This window comes from Salvia hispanica, chromosome 5 (assembly GCF_023119035.1).
Source record: "Salvia hispanica cultivar TCC Black 2014 chromosome 5, UniMelb_Shisp_WGS_1.0, whole genome shotgun sequence".
In the NCBI taxonomy this organism is placed as follows: Eukaryota; Viridiplantae; Streptophyta; class Magnoliopsida; order Lamiales; family Lamiaceae; genus Salvia; species Salvia hispanica.
Genome location: NC_062969.1, coordinates 33,761,641 through 33,776,202, shown reverse-complemented (window position 1 = coordinate 33,776,202; position 14,562 = coordinate 33,761,641). Strand labels below are relative to the sequence as shown.

Sequence of the window (14,562 nt, the reverse complement as noted above, 5' to 3'; positions counted from 1 at the left end):
GTGTTGTTTTGTGAGTTAATGAAGAGAGAGTAAAGTAAGAGAGATGAAAAAGTAGAGATAGAGTTGTTTCCATTTAAGGAAACGTTTCATTTTTAATGGGACAACCAAAAAAAGAAAACGTTGCATTTTTAATGGGACAGAGGGAGTATTTTTCTTACGTAGTACACTCCTATAGTCCTATTGGAATTTAAATTGGAAAGATAGAGCGTGGAGACGCGTGAGTTAACAGTAAAGCGCGGTGTCATTCCAAAGGGTTGACCCCACAGCAATATATCTAAGAATATATATAAGCAAAGGCATTTACTAATTCTCCCTTAAATTAATTAAAAAAATAAAAGAATAAAAAGAAAAAGACCAAATCCCGCAACGAGCGCTAGTTGAGAAAGAGTTTCCTGTTTAAAAGAAAAGGAAAATAAAAAAATTTACTTTACGTTTACTAAGCACTGTAAAAAAATGGATTTAATTAAGTTTTACTGGTTTTTTCTTTCTCTCTGTTTGTCGTTTATTCGTTCTATTCCAAGCTGAACGCCTCTTCCGATTTTCTACATTTCAATTGCAAAATTGGAGCGGCGATTAAACAGAGCTCATTTTGCTGTCATATGCTAGATTTCTTCAACATTAGTATTTTTTTGTTGGCATATGTGAATGAATTGAAGAGCTTGTGCAAACGATTGTAGCGAAAATTTGTTGGATAGAGTTTGTAGATTGAAGTGATTTCGTGTTACATTTCTTCATTTGCAAGTTGTAAGTGCAGCGGTGGGTTTGATCTGTTTTTGTGCGGTGTTGTTTATTTTTTTTATTGAGGTTTTGGTTGAGGGTTGGTTGCGCTGATTGAGGTGGAACTGGAGTTTCTGATCTGGTTGAAGTTGTTGCAGCACAATGGTAATGAGTCAATTTCCTTTTTGTTTTATTGTTCTTTTCTGATTTTTTGGGGTTTTTTTTGGTGGAACCCTCTTGTTTCTTAGAAACTTTAATTGATCTGGTGTTTATTTGATCTTTTTGTTTCCTTTTGTGTTGGATTTTCCTGTTGATGGATTTGGCTAGTTAACTGAATGCGATGGATGATCTGTTGTTCATGCTCATAATGCCAGTGTGTATGCTATCTTATTGTTGCATTTGTGTTTGATTATAATTTATGATTTAGTAGTGTAAGCTGGAATCTTTTGCGGTTATAATTTATGATTTAGTAGTGTAAGCTGGAATCTTTTGCGGATTGCCAAGTGAAGATGGAATGAATGTGTGTGATCCCCACTGATTTTTGTTTATTTTTTAAATTTCGTAATTAGTTTTATCTTGAACTTTTGGCTGCTCACCTTAATTCTAAAGGTGGGAATGCTTCTCCTTCCAATTCTGAGTTATTTTACAGCCAACTGAAAGAAGTTTTTGTTTGTTAGGCAATCAAAAGTATTTGTTCACTTGTACTCTTGAAACAGCTGCGTTTTGTAAATTGACTTGTCAACTGTTCGAAGATTGACATTCATAATACCCTGAAGGAAATAAACACTTATACAACATGTAGTTGACTAGAACGAAACATATCCATTTTTGAGCAAGATATTTATGCTGCATGCAGTTTGTAACCTAAATTTTTTCATGAGTCTAGAACAGGTGATATAAAAGTACATATGGACTTCATGGTCTATATTTGTGCTCTAGCAACTTGTAAACTATAAATTAAGGAGTCCGGTAACAGCCTATTGAAATAAAACATGGACTTTCATAGCTTGCTGTGATGTTTCAACTGTATAATAACATTCTAAATAAGTCAAAGGACTCCTGTTTGCTGGTGTGTCATGTGAGAGTCATTGAGAAGGCTGAATGCTGTTCAATGCTGTAGGTTACTTCAGCTGCTACAGGAGTTGGCTCTCTTGTTTGGGTGGAGGATCCTGATGAAGCCTGGTTAGATGGAGAAGTTGTTGCAGTCAATGGTGAAGACATCACAGTCCTTTGTACATCAGGGAACACGGTCAGCCATCATTAGAATTTTTTTCATCTAAAATTGTCGGTTTCTGGAAAAAAAAAATTATCATGATTTTCAGTTTCTATTACCAACCATTTTTCTTTGTGTTTGAAGACACATTATTTCTGTCCATATTGCTTTTTTGTGCAGCAACGCATATAAACTCGTCTTGTTTCTATTATAACACTGGGTTTTTCTCTATCAACCAATTTAATGTTTTTTATAAAAGGTCGTTGTTTACTTTTTCTGCAGGTTGTTGCTAGGTGTTCTAATGTCTATCCCAAGGATGCTGATGCTCCATCTTGTGGGGTGGATGATATGACCAAGTTAGCATATTTGCACGAACCTGGAGTTCTACAGAATTTAAAATCTAGATACGATATTAATGAGATATATGTGAGTTTAGTCTATTTGTTCACCTTATGATACATTTTTGCACTTTAACTGTTACTTTGGCAATCCTTGCCCAGTATAACTCTAACTATATTTCTCACTCTTCAGACTTACACTGGCAGTATATTGATTGCTGTCAATCCTTTTCAAAGATTGCCTCATCTCTATGATAGTCATATGATGGAACAATATAAAGGAGCAGCCTTTGGTGAGCTGAGTCCACATCCATTTGCTGTTGCAGATGCTGCTTACAGGTGTGCAATGCTTCAATTGATGACAACTTTTCCATAGATATATCTTGTTATTAAAAAGACCCTTTTTTTAACAGGCTTATGATGAATGACGGAAAGAGTCAGGCAATTTTGGTTAGCGGTGAGAGTGGGGCAGGTAAAACAGAAAGCACAAAGTTGCTTATGAGATACCTTGCTTACATGGGAGGACGATCTGCAGGAGAAGGAAGGTCAGTCGAGCAACAAGTTCTTGAGGTAATAACTGCTTCATCATGTTCGATGAACCAATAATGTGTTGATTCAGGTTTTGATGTCTGAGCATATTACCTAATGATTGTTTATATATTTTGTTCTCTTTCTTGCAGTCAAATCCTGTTCTTGAGGCATTTGGTAATGCAAAGACAGTGAGAAATAATAATTCAAGGTACTAAGATTCTCTTGGCCTCTATTGTGTGCATATTATGCATGATTTATTTGGTCTTCTATTTCACGCATCAATGCAGCTAATGCACCCATGATGTTAAATGTAGTCGTTTCGGTAAGTTTGTCGAGCTTCAGTTTGATCAAAGGGGTAGGATCTCTGGGGCTGCCGTCAGAACATACTTGCTTGAAAGATCTCGCGTTTGTCAACTGTCAGATCCTGAAAGAAACTATCACTGTTTCTATATGCTCTGTGCTGCACCCCAAGAGGTAACTGGCCCATTTTATTTCAGATAGTGGAAATCTGCAATTCTGCATTATGATTGCTGTTAGTTCCCCTTGCTGTCATGTTTCATGATTTTGTACTTAAATGTAAAGCTTGAAAAGCTTGTATTTCTCAATAAGTTGTACGTATATGTTATTGGCAATCAATTGGAGTTCAAAATTTTTAATGTTTGGATCCCATTTGCTTCCAATCATTGTAGGAAGTTCAAAAGTACAAGTTGGGAAACCCAAGAACATTTCATTATTTGAACCAGACGAATTGCTATGAGCTTGATGGAGTTGATGATGCCAAAGAATATATAGCAACAAGGAAAGCAATGGATACTGTGGGGATCAGTGTTCAGGAACAGGTACTAACTTGAGTGTTTTAAGATGACATACCATTTAAGGTCTTCTATTTTTAACTCTGTTATTTCCTTATTCTCATAAATTAATGTTACAGGATGCCATATTTCGAGTCATTGCTGCAATTCTCCACCTTGGAAACATTGAATTTGCAAAAGGGAAAGAAATTGACTCATCCATGCCTAAAGATGAAAAATCTTGGTTTCATTTAAGAACAGCTGCTGAGCTTTTCATGTAATTTCCTTTAGCCAACAGCTGCTTTAACTGACAGGATGAGTTGTCACTTTGATCTTTATTGTCCATTAGAAATTTTCTTCTTTTAAGCATTGGCATTTTGTAGGTGTGATGCAAAATCCTTGGAGGACTCGCTCTGCAAAAAGGTTATTACGACTCGTGATGAGTCCATAATCACGGATGTGGATCCAAAGACTGCTGCTTCTAGGAGGGATGCTCTAGCCAAAGTTGTATACTCAAGGCTATTTGACTGGTAAGTGCCACCTCTGTTGTTAAACGAGACAAGCATCAATAAGAATCCTTACATGAATGGGGTTGCCCTTCTTACTCAGATTTTGTTGACCATGATTATTTGCAGGCTTGTGGACAACATTAATAATTCAATTGGTCAAGATCCAAATTCGAAGTATTTAATAGGGGTTCTGGATATCTATGGATTTGAGAGTTTCAAGACTAACAGGTGCTTAACCGGTACGCTGTGTATTCATTATTGATCTGGTCGGTTCCATTTGTTCAGCTGCATTAAGGTTTACTCACTAGCCGAAAGTACCATAGTTTTAAAGTTGAGTACCGACTGAAGTGCCTTTGTAATTTGTGGCCTTGCTGGTTTCATTTTCAGCTTTTGAAAATGAGACTTTGTTATACCTATCCTTTTCTGACTATGTGGGCCTCATTTTAACTTTGTGGTAAGAAATAAAGATTAAAGGTGTTAGTGGTGGATTCAATAGATGATGCGATATGTTTGTGCTATGATGAAACATGACTGATAATTTGATATATAGGATTTTAGTGGGGGTCCGATATTGAAGTAGTATTTGTTTTGACTTTTGAGTAAGAGTAGGTTGAGACATTTGGGAGTATTTTCAGTTAGAGTGAGTATTTCCAATCGAAATCAAACAACGCCTTTGTTTCTTACTTATTTATTTGAACTCCCAGTTTCTCCTGAAAATATGGAACCCATAATCCAGCAGTATGAACTGTTTCCTTGTATCACTTGTAGCTGGGCTGCTATTTTTCAACTCCTACCTTAATCTTTAAGCCAAACTGAATATACTTCTCATGAGTGTCTGCAGAAAGTGTGTTCTAGAATAGATGTTCTGCTCATTTTATCTCATTTAAGTATGTATTGGTCAGTAAGTTGTTTGGTGAGAATTTACTTGTGTTTTCCTGCAGGCTTTACCAGGTAGTGGTGATGACCACAATATGTTCATTAGATGATGCCTAGTCTAGACTTTCGAACCTTTAAATAATTGCTTAAATGTAGTGTTTCTCTGACCAATAATATGATTAACTACAACTATTTTCTCTGTATTGAATTCTAAATATAAACTTTTGTACCTCCTCAGCTTCGAACAATTTTGCATAAACTTGACTAATGAGAAGCTTCAGCAGCACTTTAATCAGGTAGTTAATCCTTTTAATCTTGCTTGTTTTTCACTATTTCATTTATTTTTGTGCCTATTTTTTGTGCAAGTGTTAACCATCTTACTTTTCAGCATGTTTTCAAAATGGAGCAAGAAGAGTATACAAGAGAAGAAATTGATTGGAGCTACATTGAGTTCATTGACAATCAAGATATTTTAGATATGATTGAGAAGGTTGAGTTGATTTTGCTACAACTAAACTTGCAGCTCTAGTTTTAAACTGTTTTTCCTTGCGGTTTTCTCCAGGCAGTTGTTAATATGTTGTTATTGATGCTGGACTATTGCAGCAAATTAGAAAGATGTTTTATACTCCCTCCGTCCGTGAATAGGAGTCTCGTTTTTCTATTTTAATCTGTCCGCAGATAGGACTCCCGGTTCACTTTTACCATAAATGCTAATAGCGTCCCACATTCCACTAACTCACTCCACTCACATTTCATTTAGAACTAATATATACAAGTGGGACCCATATTCCACTAACTTTTTTCCACCCACTTTTCTTAACATTTCTTAAAACCCGTACCGCCAAGAAATGAGACTCCTAATGGCGGATGGAGGGGGTATATAAAAAGAAACTAAAAGTATTTCACAAGGCGCTTGAAAGAGAATGTCTACAATAGTTTCTATTTTTTGGAAATCTCTTCCATTGAAAATAGCAATTCTGATATTACTGATGCCAACTCTGCTCTATACACTTTCCCCTACCCTATTTACCTAAATTCGCTCTCTCTAATATGCATAAATATTCTTTGAATTTTGCAGAAGCGAGGTGGCATTATCGCTCTTCTTGATCAAGCCTGGTATGCTTCTCATCTTGTAGGGACTCTATTAAATCCATTGGCTTGCTACTACAGGTACTAATAATTCCTTCTTCGTCCTGCAGCATGCTTCCTCGTTCAACCCATGAAACATTTGCCGAAAGTCTGTACCGGGAGTTTAAGAACCATAAACGCTTCAGCAAGCCCAAGCTGGCTCGTTCTGATTTTACCATTTGCCATTACGCTGGTGACGTGAGTTTCAATTATATTGTTCCTATGCATTTTGCATGAAAATATGTGTGGATTTACTAAGTGAGACTGCTGCACTTTTGGTTTACAAAAAAGTTTCTTTTATCAGGTAACTTATCAAACTGAGTTGTTTCTGGACAAAAACAAGGATTATGTAATTGGGGAGCATCAGGCACTCCTGAATGCTTCTGAATGCTCCTTTGTTTCTGGTCTGTTCCCAGTATCAGATGAGGAGTCCTCCAAACAGTCCAAATTCTCTTCCATTGGCTCAAGATTTAAGGTATAGAATTGCTTTAATTTTTATTGTACTTTTTCAAATTTTTGTCTCATCCTTTCTGTTTGTTAGTTGTTACACAAAGGTGCTAAGTTTTCTTTTGTTGCTTCTTCTTGCAGCAACAACTGCAATCTCTTCTAGAAACTCTGAGTTCAACTGAACCTCATTATATTCGCTGTGTGAAGCCAAACAATCTTCTTAAGCCTGCAATATTTGAGAATCATAATGTCCTGCAACAACTGCGCTGTGGGGTAATACTTATTTTCGTTCTATTTGTTGGTTTCTTGGCTTGTGCAAACTTGGTTTAATATATGTATATAGTAATATACTTGCTCTTTCTCCAGGGTGTTATGGAAGCAATTAGGATCAGTTGTGCTGGATATCCTACTAAACGACCATTCTACGAATTTATAGACCGATTTGGCATCCTTGCGCCTGAAGTTCTAAATGGAAGGTATTATAGGTGTTTCCTTTATTTTTCCTTTACCCCATCATAGCCTGGGATGTTGGTCTTTTCACTTACATTGGATTTATGATAGTACTGATGAGGTTGCTGTTTGCAAGAAGCTTCTTGGGAAAGTAGGACTTGAAGGATATCAGGTGATGAACCATTTCTCCAATATAGAGTTTCAGTTCCTTAATTATAAACATTTTGGGTTGAAGAAGTTCTTCACTTTTCTGCTAGTTTCTTATCATGTTTTAGTTTGCTCTAGATCTTGGGTACTTATACTCATTAATATCCCATTCACCTGATGAAAACTTGCAAGGCAGTAAGCAGCATTTTTGATTGATCAGTTTTTGTTTGATAACAGTTATGCTGTATAATTGGTTATTTTAGCAAGAAGATGACTAAGAAGATTTTTGTGGATCCTTTATTGTCCATTACGTATGCTTTAGAACAAATTTTATTTTTCGTAGTTCCTTTTGGCTTCAGCTTGTGTAACTCATAACTCAATATAAGAGAGGTTTTAGGTTCGGTGTGCTTTCTCAATTTCAATGAAGTATATGAAAATTTTAGACGTTTCTTCTGGGTGCAGCTTGGGTTGTTCCTGACTCACTGTATAGGAGATTTTAGGATCAATATGCTTTTCTCACATCAGAGAAGAAAACCGTAAAATAGAATGTATTGAATAATATCACTGTGTGTACATGATAGACCCTTGATCTATCGGATTAGAGCACCAACTATTTGTAGTGAGAAGAAGAAGATAAACCCTAGTTGGAGTTCTAGGGGGTGATTTCCGCCAGAACCAGGAATGAGAATAAGTTTAATACTTTATTTCTCAATGAATAAAAGATTACATAGACCTCCAATTTATAGAATACTAACTAGACTCAATAAAGATAAGGATTGCATAAATATAACTAACTAAAATAAAAGATATGCTAAATCAAATAATATTAAAAGATGTGGAGAAACTTGGGGACAAGGCATAACGAATCATGTTGGACAAGGCATGAGACCCCTATCAGTACAGCACCAGTACAAAGACTCCACTACATAGAAAGGGAGTTGATACTAGGTTCAATACAATTCTAATGATAAAGTTCTACCTATCATATAAAAGCCATCTTGATAAGTAGAGCAATATTAAAACGGATGTAAATGTAAATAATCTCCAACCAAAAATATTATTGTCGGTGCTGCACTCAAGTGCCCTTCTTATTTTTGATGCCTGCTTCTGCACCTGTAATTAAGCCTCTTGTGTCAGCATCGCCTTGAGCATAAAACATGTACCATAATGTCACATTGGAGTATGCACTATCCATGAAAACTTGTCTCTTTTAAGTTAATTGACCATAAAATTTTGTCATATGGATATATCTGACTTATCATGCACACCTCTATTTTTTATTATGCACCCAATTTCTAACAAATGTGTATATCTAGCTCTTATTTTTATGTTTTTAAGTGGAGCTTCTATAAAAATGTGCCATATGGACTTCAACATATCTCATTCTTGCATGCTCATTTCCCGTTTTTAGGATGCATGATAAATATGTCTGGCATCTACAATTGCTTTTATTATTGTTAAATGTAATTTTCAATTTGGAATGCAAGCATATCTAATTCAACTTTCTTTTGCAGATTGGTAAAACAAAAGTGTTTCTGAGAGCTGGGCAGATGGCCGAGCTGGACGCTCGAAGGACTGAGGTGTTGGGAAGATCAGCAAGCATAATACAGAGGAAAGTTCGTTCTTATATGGCTCGAAAAAGTTTCACATTAATTTGTCGATCTGCAATACTTATTCAATCTGTATGCCGAGGTAACATTTTATTTTTTGCTTTCTAAGTTGACACAAGTATAGAAAATCATGATATCTGATATCTTAAATTCTTAATTGTGAAATTCTATATTTATTACCCCAGGAGAACTTACACGGAAAACATATGAAAACATGCGTCGAGAAGTTGCTTGTCTTAGGATTCAGAGAGATTTGCGTATGCATCTTGCCAGGAAAACATACCTAGAGCTATGCTCGTCTGCTATTTGCATTCAAACTGGGATGCGTGGAATGGCTGCTCGTAATGAGCTCCGCTTTAGATGGAAGACGAGAGCTGCAATTGTGATCCAGGTATCTTAATTAATGATAAATCACCTGCAATGACTTTGTTCTTGTTATTTTCAGTTTGTTTGAGTAAAGCAATTTGTTCATTCCAAATTTGGTAATGATGGATTACATGAATGACTGCAGAGTCATTGTCGCAAGCTCTTAGCTCGTTTAGAATATACGAAGCTGAAAAAAGCTGCAATCACCACGCAATGTGCATGGAGGTCAAAGGTTGCTCGTGGTGAACTGCGTAAACTGAAGATGGTAATCAGTAATTTACCAAAAAATAAGCAAACATATGATAAAACTGAAAAAGAAAATGAAACTAATGTTGAGGAACTTGCTTCTCCCTTTTACATTGAAAAATTGCTACTTGTGGTTTTGTTTTCCCAGAACTGTGATAATGTTAACAAAAAAATCACAGTAACCATAAATGTGTTAATCGTAATCTCCATGGATGTGCTGTATTTTTATTTCTTCAATCTTATACTCAGGCTGCAAGAGAAACTGGTGCTCTGCAAGCTGCCAAGAACAAATTAGAGAAGCAAGTTGAAGAATTGACTTGGAGACTGCAGCTAGAGAAACGAATGAGAGTATGTTATACTTGTATATTTAAAGACATGTTTTCTTTTTTTCTCTTGAAAATTTGAGGGTCAACCCATTTTATGATTTTTTTTTCATATGCATTCTATGTCTGTAGGCTGACCTAGAAGAGGCAAAAACACAAGAAAATACAAAATTGCAAACAGCTCTGAAAGATCTTCAGCTACAGTTCAAAGAAACTAAAGACATGTTGTTGAAGGAAAAAGAAGTTTCAAAAAGGGCTGCTGAGCAAATCCCTGTAATTCAGGAGATTCCGATCATTGACCATGAAATGATGGATAAACTCAGTGCTGAAAATGAAAAGCTCAAGGTAAGCTGGATTAACTCTTTGGGCTTGTGCTGTTCAGTCATAAGTGATGAATGTTGAGGTGATGTACTGTTTTTTGGTTGTATCTCATGTAGGCCCTGGTTAGCTCTCTGGAAACCAAAATAGTTGAAACAGAGAAGAAATATGAAGAGACAAACAAACTTAGTGAGGAGAGGTTGAAGCAAGCCATGGATGCAGAATCAGTGATAGTGAAATTGAAGACTAATATGCACATGTTAGTATTTTTTTAAATATCATTTGAAGGTTATGTTTGTGTCAAAATTAGATATTATTTGGGCCATTTTTGTATTCTTTTGCTGCAAATGTCCCTGTACTCATATTTGCACACATAAATTAGTTGCAAAATTATGTTTTTTACTTACCTGTGCAGTCTTCAAGAGAAGATCTCTGACATGGAAACTGAGACCAAAATTCTTCGGCATCAGACCTTGTTGACCACTTCCAAGCCAGGACTTCAATCAGAATTTGGTAACAAGGTTAGTTGATTTTTTGGGCTGGTTGGATTTCTCTGGTCTGCATGCTTAATCTCAGACTGTTTCATTAAACTTATGTGCAGGTATTGGAAAATGGGCACCATGCTAGTGAAACAATTAGAACCAATGTACAGTTTCTTTTCTGGAAAAAATATGGAATTTAATAGGGCATGAGCTCACCCTTTGGCTATGTCATTATGTGTACTTTATCTTGATGTAACATAATTTGTTGCAGGATATACCACATACCCCTGTAAAAGCATATGAAACCCCTGACAGCAAACCAAGGAGACCGCCAACTGATCGTCAGCAGCATGTGTGTGCTACTAGAATTGAGATGTTCTTCTTAATTTCATCCATTTTAAAATCTTGTTTATGGGTTTGAATAATTGCAAAATTTGATGCAGGAGGATGTTGATACTCTCATGGAATGTGTAACAAAAGATGTGGGGTTCAGTCAAGGAAAACCTGTTGCTGCTTTCACTATATACAAATCTCTTTTGCACTGGAGATCATTTGAAGCAGACCGGACTAGTGTGTTTGATCGTCTTATTCAGATGATTGGTTCAGCTATTGAGGTAATTGAGCTTGTTTTCCATGATATATTCATTTGAATGGGGGTGATCATTTTGCTTGAATTTGGCATAAATATGTATTCAAGATAGGCTCCAATGCCCCATTGCAGTGGGGTGTTATTTGGATTAAAGTTTTATGTTCGTTCTGTTGTTCTGTTACCTGTATCAATTAGAGAAATGGCTTAACTTCTAGCTTTGTATATTGAAAATATTAATGGCATTCTCTTGTCCTCAAGAGGGGTGTGGGTGACCTGGCTATTTAACTGCCTGGATTTATTAAGAGCAAATTTGACTAGCTTCGTGAAAATTATTAGAAATTTTTCTGAAAATAGTTTCTTCTAGTATCATTAGCTTCTTTATAAAGTTATGAAATAATTCAGCAAGAACTGACTGCAGGATCAAGACAGCAATGACCATATGGCTTACTGGTTGTCAAACACCTCCACCTTGCTGTTCTTACTCCAAAAAAGTCTAAAACCTGCTGGTGCAGCTGCTGCAACTCCTGTCAAGCCGACCTCTCTGTTTGGGAGGATGGCCATGGTATTCATATTCTTTTTTTAGTTTGCCTTATAATAAGTGATTCTTCTGTGGGATGACATGAATAATATAAATGAGTTTGTTTACAGGGTTTCCGTTCTTCACCTTCAACTGTCAGCCTTGCTGGTGCTGCAGCAGCACTGGAAACAGTGCGCCAAGTTGAAGCCAAGTATCCTGCTCTCCTTTTCAAGCAGCAGCTCACTGCATATGTTGAGAAGATATATGGAATTATTCGAGACAACTTGAAGAAGGAGTTAAGTTCACTGCTTGCTTTATGCATTCAGGTATATTTAGAGCATTGGATAATGTCTGAGGTTTACTTGAAAGTTGATAATGCAATATTTAATGTCTTTCGTTGTTCTCTCTTCTTACTCAGGCTCCAAGAACCTCTAAGGGAAATGCACTAAGATCTGGGCGATCCTTTGGCAAAGATTCCCAAACAAATCACTGGCAGGGGATTATTGATTGCCTAAACTCCCTTTTGATAATCCTGAAAGAAAATTTTGTATGTCTTCAGTTTTGTTGAATTTGAACACTTATTTTTGTGCAAAATTTATCATGCTAACAATTATTTACCATTACAGGTTCCTCCTGTTCTCACCCAGAAGATATATGCTCAAACGTTTTCATCTATAAATGTTCAATTGTTTAACAGGTGATTATGGTGTCCTTTATTACTTTATAAACCCCTTGTATACTTCTTTTGTTACTATGAATCACTAATTTCGTCCGAATATATATTACCTGTAGCCTTCTACTACGCCGTGAGTGTTGTACATTCAGCAATGGGGAATATGTCAAAGCTGGACTGGCTGAGCTAGAGCTATGGTGCTGCCAAGCCAAAGAAGAGGTACTCCACATGGATGTGAAATTAATAACGTCTAGGTTTTGGGCTAAAACTAATTATATGCTATCCTATTACCTTGTTAAATTGTTCCTGGTTCTCAGTATGCAGGTTCAGCTTGGGATGAACTAAAACACATAAGACAAGCTGTTGGGTTCCTGGTAAGTTTATTTGTGCGGAAGGAATATGTTTTCTGTTAGGTCTATTAATCTTTTAATGTGTATCGCTTTTGAAATTTGCTTATTCAACCATTCTGTTCGATCCTACCTGCAGGTTATACATCAGAAGTACAGAATATCTTATGATGAAATCACTAATGATTTATGTCCTGTAAGTCATCAGCATTTGCATCTGGCTAAGCATACAATAAAATGAAACGAACAAAATGAACCATAACTAAATTGGACTGCCAAATGCCAATGGTTCTTAACACGAAAATTCCTTCTGATAATTTTACAATGAGTTAATACTAAATGATATAGGAAATATCATTAATATTATCTCACATTGAATGTCATTGGTATCTCAGATTTTGAGTGTTCAGCAGCTCCACAGAATATGTACATTATACTGGGACGACAACTATAACACTCGTAGTGTGTCCCCTGAAGTAAGTAAATTTTTAATCTCTACTATGTGCTCTATTATGTTGCTGTCATTCTGATTTAAAATAAAATTATTGACTAAATCTGTTTCCTGACTCCAACTACAGGTTATATCCAGTATGAGGGTGCTAATGACAGAGGAGTCAAGCTCTGCAAGTAGCAGCTCATTTCTGTTGGATGATAGTTCCAGGTATTTCCGATTATTTTATTCGCTTGATAATCAAGGACCATGTGTTTCTAAAAGTTAAAATGTACATATATCTCTCAGTTTGTTTTTATGAACAATTAGTGGTTGGTTATTCATTACTTGATTCTTCTTTAACTATGTGCTTCTATTCTCCTTGACGTTTTCAATATAATCCATTATTTTTTGTAACTGATTCTGGTTCTGTACATAAACTTTAAACAGAATCTGGTGATGGTTACCAGATAAACTTTCAATATAATCCATTATTCATTTAAGTCCAAAGGATTAAAGAAAATATGATGAGCCTTGTTCTGAAATCTATGAACTGTTAAAAATAAAGGTAACAAAAAATTTGTCAATGCTGCTAATTGACAAAACAATGATGATGAAATTAATCACTGACATCTTATAATATATATACTGCGGTTTTGAATGAGGTTCTTTCAGATAAGGTTGTTATGCTGCATCTGGTTAACTGTTGTTTTCCTTGTATGCTAATCAAACCAACTGGCTATGTATGTTAATGCAGCATCCCATTCTCGGTTGATGATCTTTCCAACTCAATTGAAGTGAAGGATTTCATAGATGTGAACCCAGCACCGGAACTTCTTGAGCATCCCGCCTTTCAATTTTTACACAACTGAGGCAGTGGGACCAAGATAACGGTGGGTTTGGATATCACATACTGTAAATTCGTTTTCAAATTTTGTTTCTATAAATTACAAAAAGTTATTCTTTATTTGTTGTTTTTTGGTTTGTTCAAAGTTTCTCCGCATTAGGGGCAGGAAATTCATTCAATCTGCAAAATGCTTTGGTGCTTTTGTATGGTTTTTGTCGGGCCAAATTCTTTTTCTTTAGATTAGTAATATATACCTTCTCCAGAGGTGGTTGGGATTACCACCCTAGTGTAATTGTAAGTCGTTCATGTTTTACAAATATATAGTGAAAAAGAATGTTGATAGGTGGTTGTACGCAGTTTGATTGTATTCGACTTTATACACTTGAGTGGAAAATACTTATACTCCCTCTATTCAAGTTACATTCCATTTGCTTATTATTTTGAGTTACTTGAGTTATTTTCTTGGATTCACTTGCATTATTTATTTTATCTTTATTTAACTTACTAAATACAACTTTCTTAAATTTCATGCTCTCTAAAGAAATGCTTTAAGTAACATAATTATGCCTTGAAGGAGAAGGAAGGGTGTAACATGTGTCTATTATTGAATTGACCCGACCCGATAGTACCCGTTTTGGGAACGTCCAGTGCCAAAGTAAGTGATTGG

The 14,562-nt window shown here is 35.9% G+C and overlaps 1 protein-coding gene across 1 annotated transcript; it reads left to right on the top strand.

Annotated features, from left to right (window-relative positions):
- Positions 1-481: 481 nt before the first annotated feature.
- On the top strand, positions 482-14,311 carry LOC125186976 (myosin-6-like). The gene is made up of 39 exons (XM_048083469.1): positions 482-882; positions 1,838-1,966; positions 2,213-2,356; positions 2,462-2,607; positions 2,682-2,838; positions 2,949-3,007; positions 3,114-3,273; positions 3,489-3,638; positions 3,731-3,867; positions 3,974-4,120; positions 4,226-4,327; positions 5,214-5,271; positions 5,364-5,465; positions 6,054-6,091; positions 6,175-6,301; positions 6,408-6,578; positions 6,692-6,823; positions 6,917-7,026; positions 7,112-7,172; positions 8,662-8,839; positions 8,943-9,148; positions 9,269-9,388; positions 9,619-9,717; positions 9,825-10,037; positions 10,130-10,269; positions 10,426-10,531; positions 10,612-10,656; positions 10,764-10,844; positions 10,936-11,106; positions 11,500-11,643; positions 11,730-11,924; positions 12,017-12,145; positions 12,225-12,295; positions 12,391-12,490; positions 12,589-12,645; positions 12,758-12,814; positions 13,014-13,094; positions 13,197-13,279; positions 13,806-14,311. Exons 1-39 carry the CDS (start codon positions 880-882, stop codon positions 13,918-13,920), a joined length of 4,524 nt encoding a protein of 1,507 aa, XP_047939426.1. The 5' UTR covers positions 482-879; the 3' UTR covers positions 13,921-14,311.
- The last annotated feature ends 251 nt before the right edge of the window (positions 14,312-14,562 follow it).

Bases quoted from the DNA above. Each gene is read 5' to 3' on its own strand.
- LOC125186976 (XM_048083469.1), top strand. The intron at 4,121-4,225 runs GTAAGTGCCACC...GATTATTTGCAG, and splicing joins TACTCAAGGCTATTTGACTG to GCTTGTGGACAACATTAATA. The intron at 12,815-13,013 runs GTAAGTCATCAG...TTGGTATCTCAG, and splicing joins TCACTAATGATTTATGTCCT to ATTTTGAGTGTTCAGCAGCT.